This window comes from Cherax quadricarinatus, chromosome 6 (genome assembly GCF_038502225.1).
Source record: "Cherax quadricarinatus isolate ZL_2023a chromosome 6, ASM3850222v1, whole genome shotgun sequence".
Classification (NCBI taxonomy): Eukaryota; Metazoa; Arthropoda; class Malacostraca; order Decapoda; family Parastacidae; genus Cherax; species Cherax quadricarinatus.
This window is the reverse complement of record NC_091297.1, coordinates 26,494,845-26,511,362: the sequence shown is the minus strand read 5'-3', so window position 1 is coordinate 26,511,362 and position 16,518 is coordinate 26,494,845. Positions and strand designations below refer to the sequence as shown.

Below are 16,518 nucleotides of genomic sequence, written 5' to 3'. Positions count from 1 at the left end.
TGATGGAATATGTAACAACAAAATGCAAGGAGGCAGAGGAAAGGTTTGTTCCCAATGGCAACAGAATTAATGGGGAGACCAAAGCGAGTCCTTGGTTTACCCGAATGTGTAGGGAGGCAAAAACTAAGTTCATTAGAGAAAGGAAGAGGTACAGAAGGCAAAGGACCCATGAAAATAAGGAGATCAGTCGAAGAGCCAGAAACGAGTATGCACAGATAAGGAGGGAGGCCCAGCAACTGCATGAAAACGATATAGCATCGAAAGTCAAATCTGAGCCGAAACTGCTGTATAGCCACATTAGGAGAAAGACAACAGTCAAAGACCAGGTGATCAGGCCGATGAAAGAAGGTGGGGAACTCACAAGAAACGATCAAGAGGTATGTGAGGAGTTCAACAAGAGACTTAAGAACATAAGAACATAAGAAAGAAGGAACACTGCAACAGGCCTACTGACCCATGCAGAGCAAATCCAAGTCTCCCTCCTCCGCGATTAGCCCAATGACCCACCCAGTCTAGTCACCTCCACTCAAGGAAGCATTCACAGTGGAGACAGGAAGGACTCTGGGAAGACAGGACAGAGGGGGACACCAACAGGGAATACACCAACAAGAGCTGGATGACATACACACAACTGAGAGGGAGGTGAAGAAGCTGCTAAGTGACCTTGATACCTCAAAGGCAATGGGACCGGATAACATTTCCCCGTGGGTCCTTAGAGAGGGAGCAGAAATGCTGTGTGTGCCATTACCCACAATCTTCACAACATCTCTTGAAACTTGGCAACTACCTGAGGTATGGAAGATGGCAAATATAGTTCCCATTTTTAAAAAAGGAGACAGAAAAGAGGCACTAAACTACAGTCCGGTGTCACTGACGTGTATAGTATGCAAAGTCATGGAGAAGATTATCAGAAGGAGAGTGGTGGAGCATCTGGAACAGAACAAAAGTATAAATGACAACCAGCACGGTTTCATGGAAGCCAAATCCTGTGTTACAAACCTTCTGGAGTTTTATGATAAAGTAACAGAAGTAAGACACGAGAGAGAGGGGTGGGTTGATTGCATCTTCTTGGACTGAAAGAAGGCCTTCGACACAGTTCCTCACAAGAGGTTAGTGCAGAAACTAGAGGATCAGGCGCGTATAACGGGAAGGGCACTTCAGTGGATCAGAGAATACCTGACAGGGAGGCAACAACGAGTCATGGTACGTGATGGGCACCTGTGACGAGCAGGGTCCCACAAGGGTCTGTCCTAGGACCAGTGCTGTTTTTGGTATATGTGAATGACATGATGGAAAGGATAGACCCAGAGGCGTCCCTGTTCGCAGATGATGTGAAGTTAATGAGGAGAATTAAATCAGATAAGGATCAGGCAGGCTTTCAAAGAGACCTGGACACGCTGGACACGTGGTCCAGCAACTGGCTTCTCGAATTCAACCCTGCCAAATGCAAAGTCATGAAGATCAGAGAAGGGCAAAGAAGACCGCAGACAGAGTATAGGCTAGGTGGCCAACGACTGCAAACCTCACTCAAGGAGAAAGATCTTGGGGTGAGTATAACACTGAGCATGTCTCCGGAAGCACACATCAACCAGATAACTGCTGCAGCATATGGGCGCCTGGCAAACCTGAGATTAGCTTTTCGATACCTAAGTAAGGCCCATACTGGAGTATGCAGCACCAGTTTGGAACCCACACCGGGTCAAACACGTTAAGAAATTAGAGAAAGTGCAAAGGTTTGCGACAAGGTTAGTTCCAAAGCTAAGGGAAATGTCCTACGAAGAAAGGTTAAGGGAAATCGGCCTGACGATACTGGAGGACAAGAGGGTTAGGAGATACATGATAACGACATGCGTGGAATAGACAAGGTGGACAGAGAAAAGATGTTTCAGAGAAGGGACACAGAAACAAGGGGTCACTCTTGGAAGTTGAAGACTCATATGAGTCACAGGGATGTTAGGAAGCATTTCTTCAGTCATAGGGTGGTCAGGAAGTGGAACAGTCTGGCGAGTGATGTAATGAAGGTAGAAACCATACATAGCTTTACGACGAGGTATGATAAAGCTCATGGAGCAGGGAGAGAGACGACCTAGTAGCGTGCAGTGATGAGGCGGGGCCAGGAACTGAGTCTCGATCCATGCAACTACAATTAGGTGAGTCCAATTAGGTGAGCACACACACACACACACACACACACACACACACACACACACACACACACACACACACACACTCACACACATGCACGGACACACAAACACACACACAAACACACACACACACACACACACATACACACACACACACACACACACACACACAAACACACACACACATACACACACACACACACACACACACACACACACACACACACACACACATAGAGAAGATTATCAGGAGAAGAGTGGTGGAGCACCTAGGAAGGAATGAGCTTATCAACAACAGCCAACACGGTTTCAGGGACGGGAAATCCTGTCACAAACCTACTGGAGTTCTATGACAGGGTGAAAACAGAAAGACAAGAGAGAGAGGGTTGGGTAGACTGCATTTTTTTGGACTGTAAGAAGGCGTTTGACACAGTTCCACACAAGAGATTAGTGCAAAAGCTAGAGTACCAGGCAGAGATAGCAGGGAAGGCACTACATTGGATCAGGGAATACCTGTCAGGAAGACAGCAGCTAGTCATGGTACGTGGGGATTTGTCAGAGTGGGCACCTGTGACGAGTGGGGTTCCACAGGGGTCAGCCCTAGGACCAGTGCTGTTTCTGATATTTGTGAACGACATGACGGAAAGAATAGACTCCGAAGTGTCCCTGTTAGCAGATGATGTGAAGTTGACGAGAAGAATTCAGGCGGACGAGGACCAGGAAGAACTGCAAAGGGATCTGGACAGGCTGCAGGCCTGGTCCAGCAATTGGCTCCTGGAGTTCAGCCCCACCACGTGAAAAGTCATGAAGATTGGGGAAGGGCAAAGAAGACCGCAGACGGAGTACAGTCTAGGGGGCCAGAGACTACAAACCTTACTAAAGGAAAAAGATCTTGGGGTGAGTATGACACCAGGCACATCTCCTGAAGCGCACATCAACCAAACAACTGCTGCAGCATATGGGCCCCTAGCAAACCTAAGAACAGCATTCTGCCATCTTAATAAGGAATCGTTCAGGTCCCTGTACACTGTGTACGTTAGGCCTATATTGGAGTATGCGACACCACTTCGGAACCCACACCTAGACAAGCACATAAAGGAACTAGAGAAAGTGCAAGGGTTTGCAACAAGACTAGTTCCAGAGTTAAGGGGTATGTCCTACGAGGAGAGCTTACGGGAAATCGACCTGACGACACTGGAGGACAGGAGAAATAGAGGGACATGATAGCGACATTTAAAATACTGAGAGAAACTGACAAGGTGGACAGGGACAGAATGTTCCAGAGATAGGACGCAGAAACAAGGGGTCACAGATGGAAATTGAAGACTCAGATGACTCACAGGGATGTTAGCAAGCATTTCTTCAGCCACAGGGTAGTCAGAATAATTTGGGAAGCAATGTAGTGGAGGCAGGATTCATTCATAGCTTTAAGCAGAGGTATGATAAGGCTCATAGTACAGGGAGAGTTACCCAGTAGCGGCCAGTGAAGAGGCGGGGCCAGGAGCTATGAATCGACCCCTTCAACCAGAACTAGGTGAGTACAACTGGTGAGTACACACACACACACACACACACACATGATAAAGCTCACGGTTCAGAGAGAGTGACCTAATAGCGACCAGTGAAGAGGCGGGGCGAGGAGCTAGGACTCGACCCCTGCAACCTCAACTAGGTGAGTACACACACACACACACACACACACACACACACACACACACACACACACACACACACACACACACACACACACACACACTCACACAATACAGTTCAACTCCCACATAGCATCATTAACTCTAAGGAGTCAGAGAAGGATTGTCAGGGAAGAGATATCAAGCGAGCAGAGGTGACGAGTGGGATGCCTCTTGGGTCAGTTTTGGAACACGAACTGTTTTTTTTATATACACATAATTATTATGCTGCAGAGAAATCGTACATTTGGCTGCTTGCTGATGAGAAAAGTAAAATAAGTGAGGATGACAATGAAATACTTGAAGACGAGTTAAAAAAGACTCTGGGATAATGCAAAGAAATGTCTAAAGGAATTCAAACCGAGCAAACTAAAATTTACAACAAATGGGTAAAGTGAAAAAAGACCGGAGTCGAAGTATAGGGGATAAAGAAGTTCTGAACTTCAAACAAAAACATGGAGCTACAGGTAAGCCTAGTATCGAGCATATAGCTGGAGACGCATATTAACCGAATGTTTTTGCAGACGTGATCGCTTTACATTCAAACTGAGAACAGCATTCAAGCATGTAAGCAAAAAATCATTCGTAACTCTATATATGTCGTACGAAGGACATATACGGTATGTAGAAACAACCTGAAACCTACACCTGACCATGCATGCAAAAACTATTGAAATCCAGAAATCTGCCACAAAATCAGTCCTGTAACTTAGAAAAATGGCCTTCCAGGAGAGATTAAAATATTTGAACCTTACGATTTGAGAGGGTAAAAACATATATGATACTCAAAGGAAATGGTAAATTTAAATTCTATATATGGTTTTAAGGATAGGTATGACGAGACCTATGCGAGAGGAAATTAATGAAGGCAATTCCATGAAGATAATAAGACAGATCAGGAGCCATGAACCAATGAATCAACTGTGATAATTGTGGAAGACATAACGCATGTACGTGACAGGTCCAGCAGCACGTTGTGCCAGATTACATTGAGAAATACATGCTGTACAGTATGCGGACAAGCAGTAGTCAAAAAGAAATCTGGATAATAATACTGGGTGCATAATATATATGACGGATTCGTTAATATGTCTGCCAGAAATGCCCCGGCATGTTAATGGCTTTCTATGTACCTATCAACACGTTTTACATGCATTCACACATTGTAACCTATGCAAAGAAGTAAAATTGTTTGTTTTGTTTGTTTATGAATAACATGGCTATACAATATATTACCCCCTCAAAAAAATTAATTATGCAAAGCTACTGTGCTTTGAGGAAGATATTTTGGACGGCCGAGGAAAGTCAAGTGAGCAGAATCAATATGGGACACGTCTCTTAGCATGAATCTCAAACTGATTCATGCAAGATTCGTTGAATTTATTGCATCATGGCTGGAAGAGACCTTTTTTAGAAAGAGGAATAGCAATAATAAGTAAGCACAATCTAGTCACCTAATTATATTAATTAAAAGTAAGTTAAGGATAAAAAACGATGCAAAGAATTAACGATTGTGATAACATTTTTGACTCGGAGAAAGAAATGCATGTATACCTGGAGTATACCTGGAGAGGGTTTCAGGGGTCAACACCCCCGCGGTCCGGTCTGAAAACAGACCTCGTGGTGGATCAGGGTCTGATCAACCAGGCTGTTACTACTGGCCGCACGCAAACTGACATGCAAATCACAGCCCGGCTGGTCAGGTACTGACTTTAGGTGCCTCTCCAGCGCCTTCTTGAAGACAGCCAGGGGTCTATTGGTAATCCCCTTTATGTATGCTGGGAGGCAGTTGAGCAGTCTTCGGCCCCGGACACTTATTGTGTTGTCTCTCAGTGTACTCCTGCCGCCCCTGCGTTTCATTGGGGAAATGTTGCATCTCCTGCCGAATCTTTTGCTTTCATAGGGAGTGATTTTCGTGTGCAAGTTTAGTACTAATCCCTCTAGGATTTTCCAAGTGTATATTATCATGTAACTCTCTCGCTTGGGTTCCAGGGAATACAAATCAAGGGACTTAAATCATTCCCAGTAATTTAGGTGCTTTATCGTGCTTATGTGTGCCGCGAAAGTTCTTTGTACTCTCTCCAGGTCAGCAATTTTCCCTGCCTTGAAGGGGGCAGTTAGTATACAGCAGTATTCCAGCCTAGAGAGAACAAGCGATTTGAAGAGAATCATCATGGTTTAGTGTCTCTAGTTTTGAAGGTTCTCATTATCCATCCTACCATTCTTCTAGTAGATGCGGTAGATATATTATTGTGGTCTTTGAAGGTGAGATCCTCTGACATTGTCACTTCCAGATCCTTCACATTACTTTTTCGCTCTATTCATGGTTAGAATTTATTGTATACCATGATGCAGTTTAATTTCCTCAAGTTTTCCATATCTGAGTAGTTGAAATTCCTCTTCATTGAACTTCATATTGTTTTGAGTGGCCCATTTGAAGATTTGGTTGATGGCCGCTTGGAGTCTTGCGGTGTCTTCGATGGAGGTCACTGTCATGGCAACCCGGGTATCATCCGCAAAGGAAGACTCGGAGCTATGGCTTACATCTCTGTATAAATCATATATAAGGATGAGGAATAGGATGGGAGAGATTACTGTGCCTGGTGGAATAGAACTTTTCACCATAGCTGCTTCAGACTTTATTCTGTTTACTATTGCTCTTCGTGTTCTATTTTTTAGGAAGTTATAAATCCATCTACCATCTACTAGAAGTGAAATGATATTCAACTTAAAATGATGTTCAACATAAAAGATTCACAAACCCTTCAGTAATTTGAGATGACTAACATTGAAATAACTAAGGGGAATGTTTTATAAATTATTACTGCATTTTAATGAATAATGTTTAGTGGCACTAGAAGGAATATCACCAGAATTTAGGCTGGCTGATAAATGAATAGTTAAGAAAGAACTAACCAGTGAAAAAGAAATTAGAAAAATAACGCCATATATTTCAGGTGGGTTTTCCAATTACAGAGGGTGTGACTTTGTTGCTTATTCTTCTTGATAGTTTCTGTATAGGTTTATTATGTAAACAACAAAGTGAACTCGAATATGGGCGGCATCTTATCAGTTCTGTCAGTGTACACTCGTGCGCACTTGTACTGATATCAGAAGACGTTGCTATGAAGTTTTTTATCGTGTCAGGTATAAAAATAAACAAATCCATCAATGGTCATATAATAATGTGGTTTGGTAAAACGAATTGTCACCTGAGCACATCAGTGACCTCTGTATCTCCTGAGATCTCCGCAGCAGTGATCCATCTCCGTCTCCACCATGTATGTTCACCTTCCTCCATCTTCTCTATCTCCTACAGCTTCTTCCTTTCCTCTCCTCTTCCATCTCCTTCCCCATTCAACTCCTATTTTGCCTCTCCCTCCCTCCCCGCCAACACCTACTCCTACAACCACTACCAAAACCACCTCCATCACCACCATTATCACCAAACCACTATCACCACCACCATCACGACTACCACCACCAGTAGTGATCTCTCCAGAAATCATCAGTATCTGTTGCTATCATCTTTGAGTGTAAAACCTCCGCTTGGTTCCTTGGTGACCATCTTGCCTTTACTGAATTTACGATACAGTGGTAATCTATGTATTATCAAGTGTAAAAATAACATGTTTTTTTCGAAACTCTCTGAACGAATCCTTCATGGAACAATTAAACATATTCGTGGGGCTGGACATTCTGCACATTTATTACTCACTTGTTCAAGGAACAAGTGAGTAATAAATTCATTGAATAAGTGAACAACCTGTTCCTGAAGCTGAAGAACGTGTACTTTGAACTGAACACCCTGTAACTGAACAACTGAACATCTCCGTATGTGAATCTACAAAACTGGAATACTATAAATCCTGCTTCGCATTAGATTAAATGAATGACCATCGCCTTCTTTTATAACATTTATTGCTAACTCTTCTGTTTGGCTAACAGTTTTGTTAACAAGTGTATGACTGATCTGGTAAAAGATGAATGGCTGACTGTTCTGTAATGATTCGTTGCTCAGGCTACGTAAAGACTTTACGTTCATGACTTGATCATGCACGTCTGAGGTATAATACCCTCGTTCCTTCGGTATTATGGAACCATTCTTCCTGAACCGAAGCAATTTACTTAAGTTTCACAGAATGACAATAGTAAGTAAATACCGACAATGTGAAGTAAATGACATGTAGATGAGGTGGATACCCACATTATTCACAGCGTTTCTTCTACGGAGTGAATGTTTTCATTAACCACAATGTTTCACCCACACTGTGGTTACATTTATTATCTACAGTGTTTCGATGACACATTGAACTTTATCGTCAGTGATGTGAAAAAGGCTCACTGTCTGGGTTACATATCTTTAATATATATTCTTCAGGTTATTTTCATTTAAGCTACATAGCAAGTGTGACCAATTAACCTAAACTGATCATGTGTACACATATACCATTCACACTCTCAAATGTAATATTCATTGTATATAAGAATCATTTACTCCACTTCGTCTCTTATATAGTAATCTGTTAGAGAACTTCTTAGATTACGAAAAGTCTATGTTATATCACACTGTTGTTGAATCATAAAGCTATACAGGAATTTTTTCCCACCATGCTATTTGAATTTACTCTTTTTTGTGGGATATTTTTTTTTAAATGTTTTATTAATTTCATGTATCGTACTATCCTCTTCGAAACGTTTTCAGTCACATAAATTTAAAAAAATATATTCCTTTAAAACTTTGTTATTATATTTTTCTGTTTATGTAAGTTGGTAACTCTCAACACATTTTTGATTGTACCATCTAACATAGAGTTTTTTTATATTAACCCTCTGAAATAACGTGGTACAGATATATGGAAGTTACTTTCTCCGTCTGTGTCAATAAAGGTTTAATATCTACAGGTAAAGTATTTTTTTCTTTCTTCAAAGTTTTTGCTTATAACTCGAGAACGCCTCGTCCTATCGCCTTTAAACTGTCAGTACTGATTAACTGGTGAACTATTAGTATGGGTTGTTAAACTTTTAAATTGCCAATCTTATTAAACAATCTTATTAAACAAATTACTTTCTTTGCAGTAATTGGAAAATTAATTTTCTGACTGACTTAAAATATTGAACGCTGGTGTATTTATTTTTTTATTAAAGAAAACTTTGTATATATTTTGCATTGCATAGATGCCAATGTGCAAATTTTATTGAAGAAATTGGAAAATTTAAGTTCGGATTTTATACAATAATTTACGAATGTTTCATCTCATTAACTTCAAATTTTTAATTATGATAACTTGAGAAAGCAACTCTGACAAGCTTCAGATCAAAATCCTGGTGTAATTTTTGTTTAGTTTGGAGTTTGTGCGACAGTCAGAGAATGCCTATTCTGTTTGGCTTTAAACTTTCAAAGTTTATGTATCTTAGTGGAAGGATAGAATTGGTGGTCTGCTTAGGTACCAATTTTACTATTTTTATAGAAAAAGAGGGATATAAGTTTACTTGCAATGACTTGTGAGAATCTCCTCTGACTGGCTTTAAATCTGCAGAGATATTTAACTACATTTGAAACTTATTCTGTAGTCCATATTAATATTCCCATGCTTGCAGTGAGGCTGAGCGGACTGAGCGTATGAGGTAAGAAATGCATTTCTCGGATTACATTTCGCAGTGATCGAAACATATCAAGTGTCTGTTGGAATATAAAGGGAACTGGTGACCAAGAACCATTGTATGTATGAAGGAATATAGAGAGGACTAATTAGTTACCGAAAGCCACTGAAATGTGTGTTAAAATATAGAGAAAACTGTATGTGTGGGCAATAATGCTGTGTGCTGGTTCAAAGTTAGTTTTAAAAAAAAATCTTCGACTTTAGACTGGATCATGAAAAAGCTTTGAAGTATTGTAGCTCCCTTGACAATCCATCTTCATGAACATGAACCAATGATTTGCTACAACGTTAAAAAGTGACTTTTTGAAATGTATATACATTCAAACAATGCACGTTCAAAATCCTCTGAGTCACGAAACAAGTGCGTATCGTAATAATTGAGTCCTGAAGCAAGAATGAAATTAATAGTGTAAAATTTAAAAAAGACTCCTGCCATGTACGTTACTAAGAACACCCAACGATGTATATAAAAGGCCCTCAATGACATATAAAGAAATAGATTTCCTAGTTAAGCGAGAAAAGTAGGTTCTGGGATATCGCCTTGCAAGCTTGAGGTCTAGCTGCAAGGCCCACTTTTAACTTTCGACTTGAAGGCGTCAGCTAGCTATATCGTTTATGAATCACTCCCGAGGAGTGAAACAACACATCACCGTCGACATAAGATAAGTAAAGGTCATTTTGATACCAAGCCCAGACCACGGTCAGCAACAGCGACTGGCTGGTGACGGTAATAGATCATCAGTGCTGATGGTGAGGGTGAGCTTGGGTATATAAAAGGGCGCAAATGTTGTTAGGGCATCAGCATCATGAAGACCTTGGTAGTATTCACACTGGTGGCTGCCGCCTCAGCATTCTCACTCTTCGGCGGCCAAGATCTCAGCGGCTTCCAGAGAGACGAACCTGACGGTGAGTATTTCAGCTACTCCAACGTAGAATTTTATGTATTGAATACCTACTATAATTATTAAAGTCCCCAGAAATTTATAAAGGCTGATCAACTGCTATGTAGAAACTGTTTAGTAATATATGTTTTACATATTGCCGTGAACAGTCACTAACGCCTTCAGAGTGTATTATAATACTGTACCCAGTGTGAATATCTTCTTGTCATCCCAAGCAACTTTTCCTGAAGCTGTGAAAAAAAATATTGCAAATAAAAATTATATAATTAAATAGACAGACACAGGCACAGACACATGCACACACACACACACACATATACACACACACACACACACACACGTTAATGCATTGATAATGCAATAATAACATATATTTTCACATACTACGAAGTGCATCATACACAGACGATATGTTACATATAAGCATTTTGTATGTTCCTCAGAAGTACCACTGGCACAGAAGCAACATGACATCAGCTCGCTACTTTACAAAGTGTATGAGCCCCTGCATGATGCCAACCTGAAGACCCTTGCTGACACCTTTGACCCAGAGGCCAACGCATCTAACTTCCCTGACGGTGGTGTAGCTGTCCGTAAGCTACTGAAGGAACTCAAAGATCACAAACTGGAGGAAAAGCAACATTTCTTTTCAGTGTTCAATGACACGCAGAGAGAACAAGCTTTACTGCTCACTAATGTTCTCCTGCAGTGCCAAGACTGGAAAACAGGCATTAGCTATGCTGCTTACTTCCGTAAACATCTGAACGAGGAAGAGTTTATTTATGCTTTGTATGCAGCAGTCAGACACTCACCGCTTACTAGGAACGTTGTGCTGCCCCCAATATACGAAATCCTGCCTCACTTTTTCACAAGCACTGAAGTACTCCAAAAAGCATACAGAGCCAAGATTACAGCTACACCAGGCAAATTCGTAACAGACTTCACAGGTACCCCGAATAACCCAGAGTACAGAGTTGCCTACTTCACTGAAGACATCGGCCTTAGTACTCACTACTTTAATTGGCATTTAGAGTATCCCTTCTGGTGGAATGACACTTTCGGCCCTCATATTGAACGTAAGGGTGAGACCTTTTTCTGGATCCATCACCAGCTCAACAACCGCTTTGATGCTGAACGTTTGTCCAACCACCTCGACCTTGTGCAAAAACTTCACTGGGATGAAACTCTTCATGACGGCTTCCATCCTCATACTACATACAAATATGGAAGTTTCTTCCCGGTTCGACCCGATGATATCCACATCGAAAACGTAGATCATGTTGCTGAGGTTCATGATTTGGTTGTACTGGAGAACCGCATTCGAGATGCAATCGATCATGGTTACATCATTGACAAGGAGGGCTCCAAGGTGGACATTAGAAATGAAGAAGGTATTGATATCCTTGGTAATATTATTGAGTCTTCTTTGTACAGCCCCAATGTTGAGTACTATGGTTCCCTCAACAATTTGGCTCACGTCTTGCTTGGTCACCAGGGTGACCCCCATGACAGGTACCATGAGGCTCCCAGTGTCCTGGAGCATTATGAGACAGCCACCCGCGACCCAGCATTCTACCAGCTACACAAATACATTGATGACCTCTTCAGAAAACATAAAGACCGTCTTCCACCTTATAATAAGGAAGAGCTTGAGTTTCACGGTGTTGCTATCAACAACATTAACATTGATGGTCCACTGGAAACTTACTTGGAAGATTATGAATATAGCCTCGTCAATGCTGTGGACGATAAAGACGAGGTTGATAACTTAGAGATTAGCACTTATATTCCACGTCTGAAGCACAAGGATTTCTCCTTCAATGTTGACATAATAAACAATAACGATGTAGACGTTTTGGCCACAATCCGTATCTTCGCCTGGCCACACCGTGACAGCAACGGCGTCATCTTCCCATTCAACGAGGGTCGTTGGCGAGCTATTGAACTAGACAAATTCTTTAAGACTCGTAAGTATACAATATATCTTATAGACAGTTGTAAAAATGGAAAGAATGTTAATATATTCATAGAAACATTATTGCGAGAGAATAATATATTAGGATGTACTGAATATATTAATGAAAATTCTCCAGAAATTATTCATTAGTTAATAAAGTCTCAGTTTTTTTAATGATATGTAATATATTTTTTAATATTTCCTCAGTAAAGCCTGGAGAAAACCACATTGTGCGCAAATCTGTTGAGTCGTCGGTGACAGTGCCTGACGTGCCTAGTATCAACACCTTACATGAGAAAGCTGAAGCAGCACTCAGTGGTGGCAGCGACTTGCAACAGGAGCAGTTCGTGAGCGCCGCTGGACTGCCCAATAGGCTGCTCATACCCAAGGGCAACGAGGCTGGTGTCGAGTTCAAGCTGGTGGTGGCTGTGACTGATGGTGCAGCTGATGCAGCCATTAATGACCTCGAGACATTTAAAAAGTTCCACCACTATGGCTACAAGGGAGTCTACCCAGACAAGAAACCTCATGGCTACCCACTGGACCGTAACGTCCCTGACGAACAAATCTTCCACGACATTCCCAACTTCGCAGAGACCATCGTCAAGGTCTTCAACCATGACGAACACATCCGTCACCATTAACTTTCTTTCATTATTTTTGTCTTCACTATTAGGGTTTAGCCTTCAAATGACTCTGATGGGAGATAACTGACATTAGAATTTTTTTTTTCAAAATATGTTGCATTGTGAACATTAAAAATATTAATATCTATTCTGAATGTAGTTTAAAAATCCTTAATGACTACTAAATACTTTTTTGGGATGCTGACAGTAAAAATTTGATTAGAGAAAAATATGAAAGTTTGTTTGTGAACGAAACTGACGATTGGCAATAGGTAACAAATGAATAATTTATTGGTACTAGTTGATGTTGACAACCAAGTGAAAGCCTTCACTGGACACATCCTTAATCTACAACAAGAACACATTCCTCACCGGCAATATGTGACGAAGCCTACAGATCAGCCTTAGTTTGGCTTTCGTTGTAGAGAGGCTGCTACTGCTAAGTACAAGGCATGACGAAGGTATAAGAGACATCCTACCACCTATAACAGGAACTTGCACAGGCAAGCTTGTAGGCATATGGGTGACGTTCAAAAGTGGGCCATTGCTAAATGGGAGGTGGACACAAAAAGAAAGCTAGCATCAAGTAGGGTAGACCCCAAAACCTGGTGGTCCCTGGTCAAGGACAGACCAGGTTATCTGCCGGATTAACTCATTCCACCTCTAAATCGACAGGATGGGACCACCTCTACGAGTAGTCAAGAGAAGGCAGACCTCTTTGCTGAACACTTTTCTACCAAAATGCAATTTCCTGATCCAGCAAGGGACCCTCCTTGGCTAGCTGCAAGAACTGTGTCAAAACTGTCAGTGGTGACAATAAGGCAGGAGGAGGTGCATTTCCTTCTTAAATCGCTTGACCAAGAAAAGGCTGTGGGCCCAGACAAGTTGAGCCCAAGATTGCTGAGAAGATGTGCAGACCAGCTAGCACCACCTCTAACTCGCATCTTTTTCTGCACTTCCTAGTACAGTGTAAATGGCCCTCTCTGTGGAAAGAGGCAAATGTAGTCCCTGTTCACAAAAAGACGAGCAGAGCAGAAATCAGCAGCTACAGACCAGTGTCACTCCTGTCAATCACTGGTAAGATCCTTAAGACAATAATCTCAAGACAAATGACAGAGTTTTTTGACTACCGCTCACTACTTTGTGATCGTCAATATGGCTTCAGGAAAGGTTACTCTGCTGCTGATCTGTTGTTAAACCTCTCCACTAAGTGGCACCATTCACTGGATGAATCCAAAGTCACCTGTGTGGTAGCACTGAACATTGCTGGTGCTTTCGACCGGGTGTGGCACCAGGGCCTCTTAGCAAAACTTCAAGCACTGGGAATTGCAGGCTCTACGCTATGTCTCCTCTGTGATTACCTTCATGGTAGATCTCTAAGTGTAGTTCTCAATGGAAAGGAATCAGCAAGACATCCTATTGGGGCAAGTGTTCCACAAGGAAGCGTGCTGGGACCATTGTTATGAAATGTCTACTTCAAGGACCTTCTTCATCTCATCCCAGAATCACATGCATATGCAGATGACTGTACACTGACATTCACTTATCCGAGAGAAGAAATGCCAGCTGCTCTAAGCTACAATAATCACCAGCTAAGAGCTATATCAGCTTGGGGAAAAAGTGGCAAGTAACATTTGCACCTGAGAAAATGCAAATGATGATCGTCTCTAGGCACCACGATGGTAATGCTGGTGCAGTAGTAAGGATGAATGGGAGGGTGTTGGTACCTGGAGAAGAAGTTGATATCCTTGGGGTGAAATTTGACTCCAAACTAACCATGAAGAACCATGTTGTAAATCTAGCAAACAAGGCAGCCAGGAAGCTTACAGCACTTCGCCGTATCTCGCATCTGCTTGACAGTAGGGGTTGCAAGATTCTGTATGAGGCATAAGTACGCTCACACCTTGAGTATGCTCCACTTTCTTGATTTGCCTGCCCCCCTCTCATCTGCGACAGAGCAGAGAACAGGGCAAGACGTCTCATCTTTCGCCTGGACCCATCCTGGATAGATCTGTCATTTCAGCAGAGCCTTCAACATAGGAGGGATGTGGGTGGCCTTACTGTTATGTACAAGGCCAATATTGTCAAAGTACCACACTTGAATCCATTTCGAGGACAGCGTGAAACAAGCTTTTATGCCACAAGACGGGCAGAAAGCAGCAACTTCACTCTGGCTGTACCCTTCTCCAGAACATCACTGCATTTAAGATCATATATACCCAGGATGACTCGAGTATGGAACACATTCGTACAGCATAATGATGTCAACGAGATAACGTCAGTTGATCAAATGAAAATGCTGGCCCACAGATGGCTCCAACTTCATCCTGTTCCCTACTTGTATGTCTCTTAACAATAAAAATGCTTTTAAATGAGCTGATGTAGGTAACAGCTCTTAGCTTATCAATAAAGTTATGAATCCTTAACTTGTAAATAGCTTGTGAATAAAACTAGGGATCCTTAACCTTGTCAAACCCTGTGTAAAAAAAAAAAATATTGCTTGCATAGTTTCATATTGAACATCACCCATTTTCCTTCTTCATTTCCTTGCTGCTCATGTCTATCGCTGTGACTGACTTCTCGTCTTACCATACACATGATTCACGAAATCGTGGTGACAAGATTGCAAATAATCCATACCATGGGTGGGTCTTGAACCCGCGGTCAGTGAGTCGTAAATCTCCTCTCCGACGCGTTATCGTACACAGTTTGTAAAGAGAATTGTTCTTGTTTCTTTTTCCGTGTCCTCTACATATGTTATTCTCAATTTCTTGATTCTGACATTTCAGTACTTTGCACTTCATTTACTCCTCTAGGCTATTCTCCTAACTTCATAATATCTTACTCTCATGGTAAAAATTACTTTATTCCCTCTAACTTAATTTTCAAGTGAACACAGTAGGTTGCTTTCCTTATGTTTTAAACAAAAAAAAATCCAAATAACACCTTTGGTCTTTAGGAAACTGAACTCGTATTTAGTGTATTAAAACGCCATAGCTATCGCGTTCATAATGCACATGGCTTGACTGGATCATGAATTTTTCCTCACATCACCTGACGTCGGCTCCTTCTAAGCTGGGTCTGGCTTGTGGTTTACTCCCATTTTCTTTTAATCGTAACTTGATAAATAATTTGACAAGAGAAAGAAAAGAGTTTTTTAACACTTGGACTGTCCAAACGTAGATCTACGTTCACTCGCGTAGCGCTCCGAACGTAGATTTATATTTCATTTTTCCTGCCTCCAAATTTGGCAAGATTGACCAGAGATGCCTGGTCAGTATAGAATGGGTCTTAAACATTTATGCTCCGTTTGTGGGATAGTAATGAAAAGTTTTTAACTTTTTACCAGATCTACTTCAGTGTTAGCTTGCACTTCTTCCGTGTTTAATATTTCTTACACTGTTGTTTATTTAATTTTATTTAATGAGTTCAGTGGAAAGTATAAAGCGTTAAGCTGAAAAAAAAATATTGTGTATTTAGATTTGATTATAAAATGTAACTTTTACTACGATTGGTGTTGAGAACGAGCAGA

General features: G+C 41.4%; 1 protein-coding gene across 1 annotated transcript; it reads left to right on the top strand.

Moving 5' to 3' along the window:
* Window positions 1–10,249: 10,249 nt before the first annotated feature.
* On the top strand, window positions 10,250–13,137 carry LOC128692754 (pseudohemocyanin-1). Its single transcript, XM_053782101.2, has 3 exons — window positions 10,250–10,407; window positions 10,847–12,370; window positions 12,568–13,137. The coding sequence occupies exons 1-3, from the start codon at window positions 10,308–10,310 to the stop codon at window positions 13,002–13,004; spliced, it is 2,061 nt and encodes a 686-aa protein (XP_053638076.2). The 5' UTR covers window positions 10,250–10,307; the 3' UTR covers window positions 13,005–13,137.
* Window positions 13,138–16,518: the final 3,381 nt, after the last annotated feature.

What these genes read in the sequence shown, in the direction of transcription:
- LOC128692754 (XM_053782101.2), top strand. Translation starts at nt 10,308, where the DNA reads ATGAAGACCTTGGTAGTATTCACACTGGTGGCTGCCGCCTCAGCATTC. An exon ending in CCAGAGAGACGAACCTGACG is followed by an intron (nt 10,408 to 10,846) that starts GTGAGTATTTCA and finishes TATGTTCCTCAG; the next exon opens with AAGTACCACTGGCACAGAAG. An exon ending in AGACAAATTCTTTAAGACTC is followed by an intron (nt 12,371 to 12,567) that starts GTAAGTATACAA and finishes ATATTTCCTCAG; the next exon opens with TAAAGCCTGGAGAAAACCAC.